This window comes from Pocillopora verrucosa, chromosome 4 (assembly GCF_036669915.1).
Source record: "Pocillopora verrucosa isolate sample1 chromosome 4, ASM3666991v2, whole genome shotgun sequence".
NCBI lineage: Eukaryota > Metazoa > Cnidaria > Anthozoa > Scleractinia > Pocilloporidae > Pocillopora > Pocillopora verrucosa.
In genome coordinates this window covers 29130777-29143415 of record NC_089315.1, presented here as the reverse complement: position 1 = coordinate 29143415, position 12639 = coordinate 29130777, and the positions used below count along the sequence as shown (strand labels likewise).

The 12639-nt window shown below is 39.7% G+C and overlaps 1 protein-coding gene across 1 annotated transcript in view; it reads left to right on the top strand.

Annotated features, from left to right (window-relative positions):
* LOC131779139 (fibrillin-2) overlaps positions 1-12639 on the top strand; it is a 37283-nt gene that overhangs the window by 19867 nt on the left and 4777 nt on the right. The window contains exons 34-61 of the mRNA XM_059095677.2: positions 181-306; positions 598-720; positions 944-1066; positions 1493-1618; positions 1902-2024; positions 2122-2244; positions 2567-2710; positions 2952-3020; positions 3123-3248; positions 3606-3734; positions 4263-4427; positions 4646-4804; positions 5448-5573; positions 5890-6009; positions 6508-6630; positions 6965-7087; positions 7641-7766; positions 8202-8327; positions 8578-8706; positions 9040-9186; positions 9793-9855; positions 10038-10163; positions 10424-10546; positions 10712-10834; positions 11270-11386; positions 11812-11937; positions 12107-12259; positions 12349-12402. Coding sequence (XP_058951660.2) covers positions 181-306; positions 598-720; positions 944-1066; positions 1493-1618; positions 1902-2024; positions 2122-2244; positions 2567-2710; positions 2952-3020; positions 3123-3248; positions 3606-3734; positions 4263-4427; positions 4646-4804; positions 5448-5573; positions 5890-6009; positions 6508-6630; positions 6965-7087; positions 7641-7766; positions 8202-8327; positions 8578-8706; positions 9040-9186; positions 9793-9855; positions 10038-10163; positions 10424-10546; positions 10712-10834; positions 11270-11386; positions 11812-11937; positions 12107-12259; positions 12349-12402 — 3441 coding nt within the window. The remainder of the gene's footprint in view (positions 1-180; positions 307-597; positions 721-943; positions 1067-1492; positions 1619-1901; positions 2025-2121; positions 2245-2566; positions 2711-2951; positions 3021-3122; positions 3249-3605; positions 3735-4262; positions 4428-4645; positions 4805-5447; positions 5574-5889; positions 6010-6507; positions 6631-6964; positions 7088-7640; positions 7767-8201; positions 8328-8577; positions 8707-9039; positions 9187-9792; positions 9856-10037; positions 10164-10423; positions 10547-10711; positions 10835-11269; positions 11387-11811; positions 11938-12106; positions 12260-12348; positions 12403-12639) is intronic.

Below are 12639 nucleotides of genomic sequence, written 5' to 3'. Positions count from 1 at the left end.
ACTTATAAGCTGTCTTATATCTTATTTATGTTTAAAAGAATGTCGTAAAAAATCGATTTAATGAAGAGAGACGACTTAGTTAAGATTACAAATCCTTCATTTAAAGATGCAGTTAAGATTTCATTAGCGCAATTGTTCGAATGATAACATAGTATAGTTTTGCTCTATTTTTACTTTCAGACGTGGATGAATGTCAAAACGATCCTGAGCTTTGTACTAACGGTGTCTGTCGAAACACTCAAGGCTCGTTTGAATGTATCTGTGGCAAGGGATACGTTTTGGCGAAAGGGACAACTGCGTGTATTGGTAGGTGCCACGCCTTAAAAGAGGCTTGGCTATGACAAGTCTGTTTTGCAGACTCCTTACTGTTCTTGTTGATATTAATGCTGTTTTTTTTTCCAAGCGAGTGAGGGGAAGATGTCACGCAACGCTTATCCAAAGCCTTGCGTGACATACCTAAAGATGGCTGCAAAGGAGACCATTCCACGCCTATCCAATATTGAGAAATTCAGCAAACTCTTTCCTCCTGTTGGTCCTTTTTAATGCGTGTCAGTGTTCTCCATCCTTAGTTAACTTAATCTATCTGTTTCTCTTCAGATGTTGATGAATGTGTTATAGATCTGGCTCAGTGTGGTAGCAATGCTGACTGTAGTAATACTATTGGCAGTTTTACATGCGATTGTAAACCTGGATTCGCCGGAAGTGGTAACGAATGCATAGGTGAGTGTCTAGAGTGGAAGAAACCTTTTCGTCAGCTTATTATGTTTAGTGCAAATCTACCAGCGAACTATCCCAAATGCTTCAATTTGATAGGCTACGCCACTCGCCGTTGGGGGCAAATGATCCATTTTTTTTCTCATTTTATTCCTTCATTTAAACTAAGTCCATTAATTTTTTCATTTTATGACCCCCCCCCTTTACATCATCTTTCTTCACCGCACAGATATCAACGAGTGCGTCACAGGAGCTGCCAGGTGTCATTTCAATAGCACGTGTGTCAACTCTCCAGGCTCTTTCAGTTGTGTTTGTGGGCCAGGTTACACAGGAGATGGTTCTTTTTGTAACGGTAGGCTATAATGATATTTAGTTACTCTCTTATACTAATGTCAAATCCATCAAGGAGACTTCCGGTAGATTACGAACGGAAACACAGTTCCAAATTTGTACTTGAAGTATTATTAAATGTATCCACGCGGTAGTATTTCTGAAGTAAGAAGTATTTTCAAAAAGGCGTATTTCCCAGATATAGCAACAATGAGTATACGTGCCTCATTCTACAATTGAGAGCGATGCAGAATAAAAGAGCAAAGCATGTCTCAGTTATACGAGTACTACTTCAAAAACCCCTTTCCACACGTGAAACTTCCTTTCAAGTGGAACTAAGCACTCGAAGATGCAACTCATTAACACTTTGCAAGACGCGGCAGATTGAGAATGCGCTCTGCAAGCGTCGAAATTTTACTAACTTGGCCCATGATGTCGCGATTTTCAGATATCGACGAATGTCTACTGGAAGATAATCTTTGTGATCACGGACAGTGCACTAATAAAGCTGGCTCATATGAATGCGAGTGTGAGCTTGGATATATACCAGCTGAAGATAAAAAGAGCTGTGTTGGTAAGTTACTCTATCAACTGATTTCCATATCGGTTCCTTACGAATAGCGCAGTACTGGGACCAACTCCATTTCAACTACAGCAAATGTCAGCTCGATTCCCAAGCCGCTGCCGGGAAATGAGCCCGCGCTCCTCCTGTTAACTGGAACATTTACAACACTATTGGGAAGTTTACCTAAGTTCTCAGGAGAATTCTACTAGAGCCGGAGAGTTATTTTCTAAGATCCCTCCAGCTCCTTAATAAAGCCTTCCGTGCTCTAATGCCCTTTCACTTTTTCTCCTAGATATCGATGAATGCAGAATGTTTCCATTGTGTAAAAATGGCCGCTGTGAAAATATGCCAGGGATGTTTCGTTGTATTTGTGATGATGGATTTCAGCTAGATAAACAAGGCACAAACTGCACAGGTATTGATAAAGACTGTTCAAAACCGACTTGCTGAACACTGAGAAATTACTTCGTCATGAAAAATATGGTAAATACGTCTTCTTTTCCTTTTTTCAGATATCGATGAATGCTCCGTGACAGGAATGTGCATTAACGGTCGCTGCGTGAACGAAATGGGTACATACCGCTGTGAATGTGATGGCGACTTCATGCCTAACCCCGCGGGCTCAGGATGTATCGGTAAAAAAAAAGATTCCTCTTCAAATTGTAAATGCATGCTAAACTCAGTTTATTCTATTCTTGAAATTGTGCTCTTTCGAGACATATTGGTTTATGATTACTAGATTCCAGGTCAGTATTTCCGCAGACCTCTTTCGTAAGCTCTTTCTTGTTTCCGAAAAGAGGGAAGGAAGCCCTTGAGTACGAAGTTATTTTTGTGCTTGTTTTGAAAGATTAAGGGAAGTGATCCTGTCAGTTTTGGATAACCCAATAGATTGTCCAGTGAATATTAAAAAACGTTCAAAACAATGCTGGTAGTCTTTTTTTTATTCTCCTTTCACAGATATGCGAAAAGGAAAGTGCCATTTAAGTGTTGTGAATGACACTTGTATGAACCCGCTGTCGCCAGCTCATCGCGCGGTGTGCTGTTGCACGTCAGGAAAGGCCTGGGGAGAACCGTGCGAACCGTGTCCTCAGAAGGGGACTGGTAAGAATGAGACTCTGTCTTATTTTTAGAAACATGGTGAAAAAGTTCCAGAGTGACTGAGGTATCCTTTTTCAGCTAATTATGTAACTCAGAAGTTTGCGCGATAAAGCAATCGATGCTTTTAAGGGAGGTTCTGTTATCTTAAGCGTAAAAATCTATCTTTGATTTCGCTCTTGTTTTCGCGTATTGGCGCTTTATTTCATTATTACTCTAACAATTCCATGTTCATCCTTCCTTTCAGAGGAGTTTCTGCGGCTGTGCCCCGGTGGGATAGGATTTGTTCCAGATCCTTTCACTCTTGTCATTAAGGGTAGGCTCTTTATAATTTAGTCGCATTCCGTAAACTTTAAATATTTTTTTTTTCTTAATATAATATTCGTTTGACGCGTTTTGTTTTTTAATCATCTCATAGATGTGGACGAATGCCGGGAACTCCCAGGGGTATGTAGTCAAGGGCGATGTTTAAACACTCTTGGAAGCTTTGATTGCTTCTGTCCTAAAGGATTCAAACACGACATTTCTTCTGGAAAATGCATTGGTAAGATGAAATCTAATTTCAATTGATCGTTCAGTTTCTCCTTTATATTCCATTTCCATCATTTTAGTTATCCCTCTTACTCCAACGGTTCATATTCGCAATTATTTTCCTCGTTGAAAGCTTATCTTGACCCTTCACACCCTGATATCAGTATACATGTTCTCCATACTATTCGTTATGTGTTTCCTAAGGTGCTGAAAACGAGAATTTGTTTACCAATCAAGATCCTCTTTAGTTAGTGATGATTTCCTTTGTTCTCGTGACTTTTATGCTTGATTCAGGGGTGATATAGGAAGAAAAATTAGATACTGGTCACTCTCATTGGTTTAAAGGTTAATAAGCTTCTGTTTTCTTTAGATGTTGACGAGTGCAAAGAACTGATCTTCATTTGTGGTCTTGATGGGATATGCATCAACACAAATGGAAGTTATGAGTGTGTCTGCCCCGAAGGACAAAAACCAAACCCGAACGATAAACGTTGTGAAGGTAAGTGACGTGGCTAAAGGTTGTCGCACTGTTTCCTCTCAATTTTTCATTCCACCAGCTAATATCAGTACCTTTTTTTCTTTTTTTTGGTATTTCGTAATTGATCTACAAAACGAAACAACTCAGGCGGTTTTCCTTTTGTTTGAATTTCCTTGTGGAAACAATGTGCCCAGGTGAAGGAGCGAGACAGTTCCAGGAAATGGCATTACTGGGTTTTGTCGAACTGGCCTCTTTGAATAAACTCAGTTTTCCCTTTCCTGCGCGGAACACCTGCAAACCTTGCCAAAGTTTTGACCGACGAATAACGTAGACGATCTGTTAAACCAATTATCAACCCTTCTGGGATTGAAAACGTGTTAAGACCACAACGCATACAGCTGCAGGCTCACGGAATAGACTTTCGTTCCCCACTTCCGTTAGATATGATCAACTTTCTTATTTTAGCTGGGCCGGATAAATACACAGCGCGCCGAGTATTTTGATTCAATCAAAAATTTAAAAAACAACAAGTTGTTGCCTTTGTTTTAGATAATCGACCGCAAGAGTGTTTCATGGAAGTGGAGAACGAGGCGTCTTCAAATCCTGTTTGCAAGGGCAAGTTTTCTAAGAACGTGACGAGGGGCGATTGTTGTTGCACTGGAGTAGGGGCGGCGTTTGGCTCAGAGTGCAAGCAGTGTCCAAAGAAAGATTCAAGTAAGATTCAATTATAAATTTTTCTGAATACTTTATGACTCTTTTGAATATACTGAGAGAAATTGGTTTCGCCATCAAGCTCTGAGCAGCCATTTTCTCATGCTAAGCTACTTCTGTGGTACTGTAGGACCTACATAACCCATATTATAACAGTCCTTCACGCTTTTTGAAATAAGGCTTGAGAATTCATTTCTTTCCTCTGTGTTCACTTTCCACAGTCGAATGGACAGCCTTGTGCCTGTCCATAACACGCGTGACACCAACTACGGGTATTGAAATAACTCATCCCACTTCCGAACCCTCCGGGGTTGTTCGCCCTTCTGAAGGGGTAACGGCCCCATCAACGACAGTCAAACCTGTGACACAACCGCGTAGAGGTAAGAGATGGATAACCTCGTATAGAAGATACAAGAGCCACTTGAGTAACGATTTATATCTACCTAAAAAGACAATTTCCGAATTTTTTTTCAGTGAAAATTTAAGCTTTCGGCTTTTAATCTGAAGCCTTTAAAGACTAAGATATAAATGCATGGGGGGATATGTTTCTAAAGAAACTTTAGTGCTGCGTCGGTGGGAGAGTATAGCAGGTAATTTAGTGTTAGCAACTGAGTTGAAAACGTAAATTGGCCACCGTAAAGAGTAAAAAAGCTGACGTTTCGAGGAAGAAGACTAGGCGACAGATTCCGAGAACACCTTCGCGACCTGGAAAGAAATGACAAGAGATAAAATGCATAAATGCATGGAATCGAGAGTACTTGCCAAATGAAAGTTGAAAATAATGTTTAAACGATAGAAAATGGCAAAAAAGTTGTGGAAAAGGCTTGTGGCTTGCTATGTTTTAAGCGTTTCTAGTATTATCAACTTCTCTTACATCTATGTCCTAAAAGTATTAATTATATATATTAGTTTTCATTTTCATTTTAGCTGTCATAAGATATCGGAGATTCGCTACCTCTTGATTTTGATTTCTTAGGGTTAGGGTTAACTAACCCTAAGCAATTATTGAATTCTCTGTTGCAGACGTGGATGAGTGCGAACTGTTTCCAGAGCTTTGTTTGTACGGAGAATGCATCGACACGCGAGACAGCTACAGATGTAAATGCCCGCCTGGTTACAAGCTTGGCCCAAGAGGTGTAATGTGTAAAGGTAAATATGATATTTCCTTTAGCTTTTCATCCTTCTGGGTGAGTTTCAAGTTGTTGCTAGAGCACTGGAAGGATCAAAAGGCTCCAATTGCAACCGTGGCCTGTTCCCTTATTGGCTGGTAAGAGGTCCGAAGAGACCAATGACGAGCAATCTTTATCGCCTGACGAAAATCGCTGAAGATGATATCCCAAAAAACACCGCCAAATTGACCACATCTGGAAAAATCGAAAAACATCTCGGTTACTTCGTTCTCTTATGATTCTCCTTTTAAGCTCACAGGTTTATCAGTGACTGCATTGTTTTTCCTTCTAAATAGATGTGGATGAATGCAAGATGTCTCCGTGTAAGAATGGTACTTGTCTAAACACCTTCGGCAGTTTCCTATGCACTTGTCTAAAGGGATTTAAACTCGACATTACAAGACTGGCCTGTGTAGGTAAGTAAAGTCTGTCAGAGCTAATTTTTTAGCTTCTCGTTTCTTATCCATACTCTAGACCTAGCCTACTTAAAGGTCTCTTCTCCAAACCTTGCCACCTATCACCTTGTCAACTCTATCTGTTCTTATTTTCCCTTTTCTGCCCTCTTCCCATCCACCTCTCTCCTACCCTCTTTTCCTGTTTTCATAGGCGATAATTCCTTTCTTTTCTCTGAGCTTCTTTTCCTTCTAAAAAACTTTACCACAGCCGAAAACTGGTCTTTGTGGTCTTAATGTATTAATAGCTGATCCTCGTAGCGTGTGAGGCGCTTTCAAAGCGCCTCTCACAAGCTTTTGATAAGTGTAGCGGTGATTGTGTGAGACAAGCAAAAGCAGATGAGTTTTCTGCTTCTTACAGAGGCCCCAGCTAATTTTCCGCGCAGGTGACTAATTTGAAAATACCCTTTAATAACCTGCTAACCTACGAACGGTGCGGTTTTTTATCCAATATCTTACAAGATCTAGACGAATGTTTTGAGCCAGGATATTGTGAACATGGGCGATGCGAAAATTCTATCGGTGGCTTTAATTGCCAGTGTAACAGAGGCTATCAGATCACAACTGGCGGAAAGACGTGTGTAGGTAGGTGGATAAAATACTGATAAAATCTTGTTGTACAGCCGTTTATAGCTTACATTGCCACTTGTGTAGTTGTAATTTCAGAATATCATCGAGAAAGTCAATCACAAATAAACTGGTGCAAGATCCGCCTGTTCAATTTGAAAAGGCGTAAAACACTGGACGTACTGTTGATATCGCTCACCTGCGAGTAGGTGTATCTAAATTTGGGTGCTTTCCAACTTGTACGAATAATTTAATTAATTAATATTTCATTTACGTTTTAAATTAAGCTTGTGATAAGTATAACGACGACTAAGTTGCAGTTATCACTGAAATTTTCTTCATTTTCTTCTAGATGTAGACGAGTGCTCGCAGGTCAGCGGTATTTGCGTCAACGGGACATGCGTCAACACACAGGGATCTTTTCGTTGTAATTGCTTCAATGGCTTTAGGCTCGACAGTCGAGGCTACTGTAAAGGTGAGTTGTAAATATTACAACAGATAACGGATGGTCTCTATGTCTCCATGTTCTGCAATGCTTGAACTTGAAAAAATAACGTAAGAAGAAAGAAATGGGAAAGAAAGAAATGGGAAAAAAGAAATTGAACAGAGAGAAAGAAATGAGAAAAAAGAAATGGAAAAGGAAGAAAGAATGGACAAAAACAAATTTCATGCTCTAGTAATAATGGTTATTTCTGAGGTACTTGGTATGAGTTATGTGGGGCCCTTAACCTATCACATATTGTTGCTCGAACGAGATTGGTCTAGAGCCGACATCTGGCTGAAAATCGCAAGAGCTAAAACCAAAGAATGTTCGAGGTTTGCAGTTACAAATAATATTCGCAAACAAATATCGGAGCAAATTTCACGCGAAATGGAGGTTATGGGGACCATTTAGCTCTTGAACACTAAATTAAACTTTTACATAACTGACATTATATTGTTACTGTTAACCTATAAATTGGTTTACCAATTTTTAATTATCTGTTTTCATCCTTCTCTTGTTAAGTTTTTTTCTGATTCATTTTCAGATATTGATGAATGCTCAGCTGTGGTCGGTGTATGTCAAAATGGACGTTGTATTAATACTATTGGCGGCTTCAGTTGTGATTGTATCCCAGGATACACCGCCACCCCTGACAAAATGCGATGCAGAGGTTGGTGGCATGTTATTCACGTGCCTTGAGCGATGCTTCTCGTGTCATTGAACGTGACAGGAGTGCATGGCTGTATTCTATTTCCCACAATCTGTGCGTGTTTCTTGTAAATCTGTTAAAAACCTTGAAATCCTGAGATATTTCGGCATCTTTATTGTGTTTTGACCAATTAAATCAGACATGTAGGCAAACCACATGTTAATTACCATTGTTGAGTAGTTACTCACCAGTTACTCACGACTGAATACCTCTTTACGCAATAACATCCTAAAAATGTTTGACGCTCTCGCTTTCCTGATTCTAAAAGATTTACAAAATATCAGCACCTTTTTGTTTATCTTCCAAAGTTGTGTTTGCTTCTTGAACCGTTCATTTGGTAAATGCAATCTTCAGTTACTGTGATGCAAAAATATACCCAGTGTTTTATTTCCACAGATATCAACGAGTGTACAGAGGTGCCAGGATTTTGCGAGAATGGCATCTGTACCAATACCATCGGCGGCTCACGGTGCGAGTGCACGACAGGGTTTAAACTGAACCGTGCAGGAAATGCTTGTCTCGGTGAGGATCTGCTTTGTCACTTTTGTTTTGTCTTCTCAAGGGTATTGTTTTGTTATCGGTGCTGTTTGGGAAAAATCTTCAGGTCCAAGAAAAACTTAGGGAAGAAACTGGTTATAGTCACATCGATATGCGCATGGGACATGGATTTTCGCAACGTTTCTGTATTATTCACGCCATGAGTTTCAAAGAGCTACTCACACGTTAGGTGGTTTACTTTCTTCTGATTTATTTATTTAATTTATTTATTTAGATGTGAATGAATGCGATGAAAATCCGAACTATTGTCAAGTTGGTGGTCAGTGTGTGAACACAGTGGGAAGCTACCGCTGTCTTTGTAATAAAGGTTACGAAGTTGGTAACGGTGGAAGCCACTGTATTGGTGAGGGCCTTAGAATGCTCTTGTACTTCAGTAGTACGAAATTGTCCATTCATCCATCTATCGTTTCCTCTATTTCTCCTCTTCTCTCCCTCTTTTCATTGGCATTTATCCATTCATCATCTATCCGATGGTCCTTTCGTCTTTTCCTTCCATCCATTTTCCCTCATTCAATTTTCCATCCATTCATTCATTCCATTCATCATCTTTCTGAGTCATTCATTGACAAGCTATTCTCGCCTCGTAATTCCTTTACACCGTATGATCATCTACTTGACTGTTATTCGTGTTATACCGTTTTATACCAGTCAATTTGTTACAATGTCGATTCAACAGATGTGCGGGTGGGTTACTGCTTCGAAAAGTTTGACGAGGAAGGTTGCACTAAACCTAATGGACGCGAGATGAGAAAAGCCATGTGCTGTTGTACCGTTGGAGCCGGTTGGGGTGACCCATGTGAACTGTGCCCGCAGAAAAATACCTGTGAGTATACTGCTATTGTATAACACATCGTGGTTAGTAATTTTTTAGAAATATGAAAGACAGTCTGCGTTTCCAAGGAAATGTTTGGAAAACTCACGTAGTGAAAACTGTGGAAAACCTCTAAGTTACCGAACATCAAGCAATTTTCTCTGTCCCTTATTTCAAAGGATTCGAATGGTTACGGAAGCTGAGTAATTCTTATTTGAGTTACGAACTTTAAAGATTGGACATCTTCAAAAATCATCTGGATTGAATCAAGTAAAAAATTTTCTCAGAGCGTTTAACTCCTATTTATGTGCCATGTTTCGGTATTTTTACTAACCCACTTCAGGTTTGTGTAGACTTCGATAGGAATGAGGAACAACTGATTTTAATAAAGTGAAATGGTGGAATACTTCTTAAAGTTAGAGCTATACAAAAACTTTGCACATTGCTTTCGAATCATTTGCCTCCAAGTGGATGTTTACCCATGCGGAAGTGATGTTAGATATGCGGGGAACATTTGTTTCAAGAAAATCACAGCTGAGCGCAGTGAGGCAAAGCTGATGGAATCCTTCGACTTCCCATTTGAAATTTACACTCTAAGGCGCTCACGTTGTTTTTCAGCTGCCTTTACCCAGTTGTGTCCCAATGGTGTTGGATTTGTGATGGACAGGCATGGTGTTACAGGTGAGATACAGTACATAGGCAAAGGCAGTTTTTACTGCTTTTGTCCAAAACAAAACAATTCTATTCGCTTTCCTGCTAAAGCATTTAGCAATACCGGCTCACAGGTATTCTGGATTTTGCTGCCTGTATCCTTTTTTGTGCAGTTCTTAACATTGCACTGCCTTTTTTTTTCGCTGTTACAGACGTGAATGAATGTCTCCACATCGCAAATCTTTGCGAAAATGGAGAATGCATCAACAATGATGGAAGCTATCGGTGCAAATGCAAAATGGGATATCAGCTTGATGAAACTGGAAAGAAGTGTGTCGGTGAGTAATTCTGTTATACCTTAGCTTTGTCAAGTGCTATGTTTTTTATGACACTAGAAGGATTGACCGAGCTGCTAAGTAATGCATTACAAGAGACCAGTGTTGTTGAGGATGATGTCGACAACAATCATAAAATGACGAATAAGAATGGCTAGAGTGATAATGGTGATGATGATAATGACGAAAACGACGACAGGCCTGTTTCGTAACATCCAGTCAATTAGCTCTTTTGTATTGTTTTGTTTTTATCTCCGCATTAGATGAAGATGAATGTGACATGCCCGGTGTCTGTGGTAATGGTCTTTGCGTCAATACAGAAGGCTCTTACACATGCAATTGTCCAAAGGGCTATGCACCAGGCCGCTTCTCACCACGTTGTTCTGGTAAGGACTGGGTTCCAGGTTACGTGAAATACTTTATCAATGAGTAACTGCCTCTTGTGTTTTTTTGTAACGTACTTCTGTTCTTTCTACGTTTAACGAATATTTTTGGTTCTCTATAACTGAAAAAAATGTGCTCTTATTTTAAAACCTGCTTTAATTCCATAGATGTCAATGAGTGTGTACAAAACAACGATCTTTGCGCGTTCCGTTGTGTGAATCAGCCGGGAAGCTACCGATGTATCTGTCCTCGAGGATTCGACTTGGCCCTAGACAAGATTCATTGCAGAGGTAAAGGAAGGCTTCATTAATGGCACACATTACGTGTTCAGATATAATCATGATTTCGAGGCTTATCTGTATCTTATTGGAAAAGATGAGATAAACAACCGAAATAAGACGGAACAAAAGTCTTCCTTCGGTTGTCTTTGTTTCTCTGTAACAAGTTGCAAGCAGACTTGTTTCCAATAGACGTTGAAGGTTGAAACCTGTTCTCCAAATATGCGTAAAAACGTCGTTATTGTAGCTCAGTATGGCTCATTTCTGTTACTATTCTAAAACCAATCAGCTTAAAACATGCCGAGGAAGCTTTTCTCATTCAAAAACATGAGCGTTATCCTAAGAAAATTGGAGAAAATTGTAAATAATCAAAAGAAAACTAGAAGAACTTGGAGCTGTTGCAAATTTGAACACGATTGTTTTAACATACTTTTTCCTTTCCTGTAGATATCAATGAATGCAGAGAAAACACCAGATTGTGTCCGTTCGTTTGTAAGAATTTTATCGGCGGTTTTAAGTGCAGGTGTCCCGCGGGATTCAGAGGAAATGGTCAGATATGTGAAGGTAAGCTGAATTGTTACATTGACGAATAATTGATATATTTAACTTACACCCAAACATTGCACGCACGTTACGCCCCATAAGTAAAAAGATGTCATATCACGAGGAAAAAACAGCTACACATCGTCTGTAAAGGAAATTGATGATTTAGGAAACGGGAAGGCTTCGAGTGAGGGACATCACGTAACTTGGAGAGCGCGGATGAAAGTCATATCTGTCAAAAATTGACTCATTTCGAAATGTAGAGTACTGACTTCTACCAAATTGGTGGAATCTGTATATCGTGCTGCACGGCCTAACAGGTAAGTTTGGTTTAAGACAGATGATTTTCTACGACCGCCTGAATTTTCAGGGGTTTAGAGCCAAGCATCAAAGAGATAAATCGACGTCAATTATTTGACAAATATTTTCACTGACTTTTCACTCAGATATCGATGAATGCCGGGAAAAGTTGGATATTTGTCAAAATGGCGCGTGCAGAAACCTCGCGGGGACTTACATCTGCGACTGTGACTCGGGGTATCAGCGGAGTGCGGATGGAAAGGAGTGTGAAGGTAAAATCGCTCATTGTGATTTAAAAAAACTGCTTGGAACTTACTAACGATGGACCGGCATCTTATTCTGAGGATTTGTTTGTTTGTTTTTTGTCTGCTTGCTTGCTAGTTTCGTTTTTAACGCGTTGAGAAACTTGTTGGAATGAGAGAGTACTTCATTCCCTTTTAGATACGCGAAAGGGACTTTGCTTCGCTGTCGTAAGGAACAACATGTGTGAAGCCGTCACAAAGGAAATGATGCAGGTCCGAAAGAAGGAATGCTGTTGTACGGCCGGGAAAGCCTGGGGCACAAACTGCCAACTGTGTCCGAGGAAAGGAACTGGTAAGTTGTTTCTTTGGGCATCTTCATAGCAACCCTTAATTTTTTATGTCTTTCCTGAAAATTAATTTACCTTTTGTACTGTTCCACAGCTGAATATGGTAACCTATGCCGAACCATGGCACAACAAAAAAACAACATGACCCGTAAGTTTTATTTCATTGTTTTATAGTGACTGTCAACGGTGTTAACGTGATTTTTTAAATTTTTTTTTTCTATCATTTGTTCTATTTCTACTTTTTTTGTTCTTCAAGCCAATTCTTTTATTTTGGTCTAAAAGTCTGCTTCATAAAGGAGAAAGTGCAGTGGTCATTAACTGCGAAAAAACAGTCTTTAAGGGATTTCAATAGTAATTTTGACTGAACTAATACAACTTACAAGAA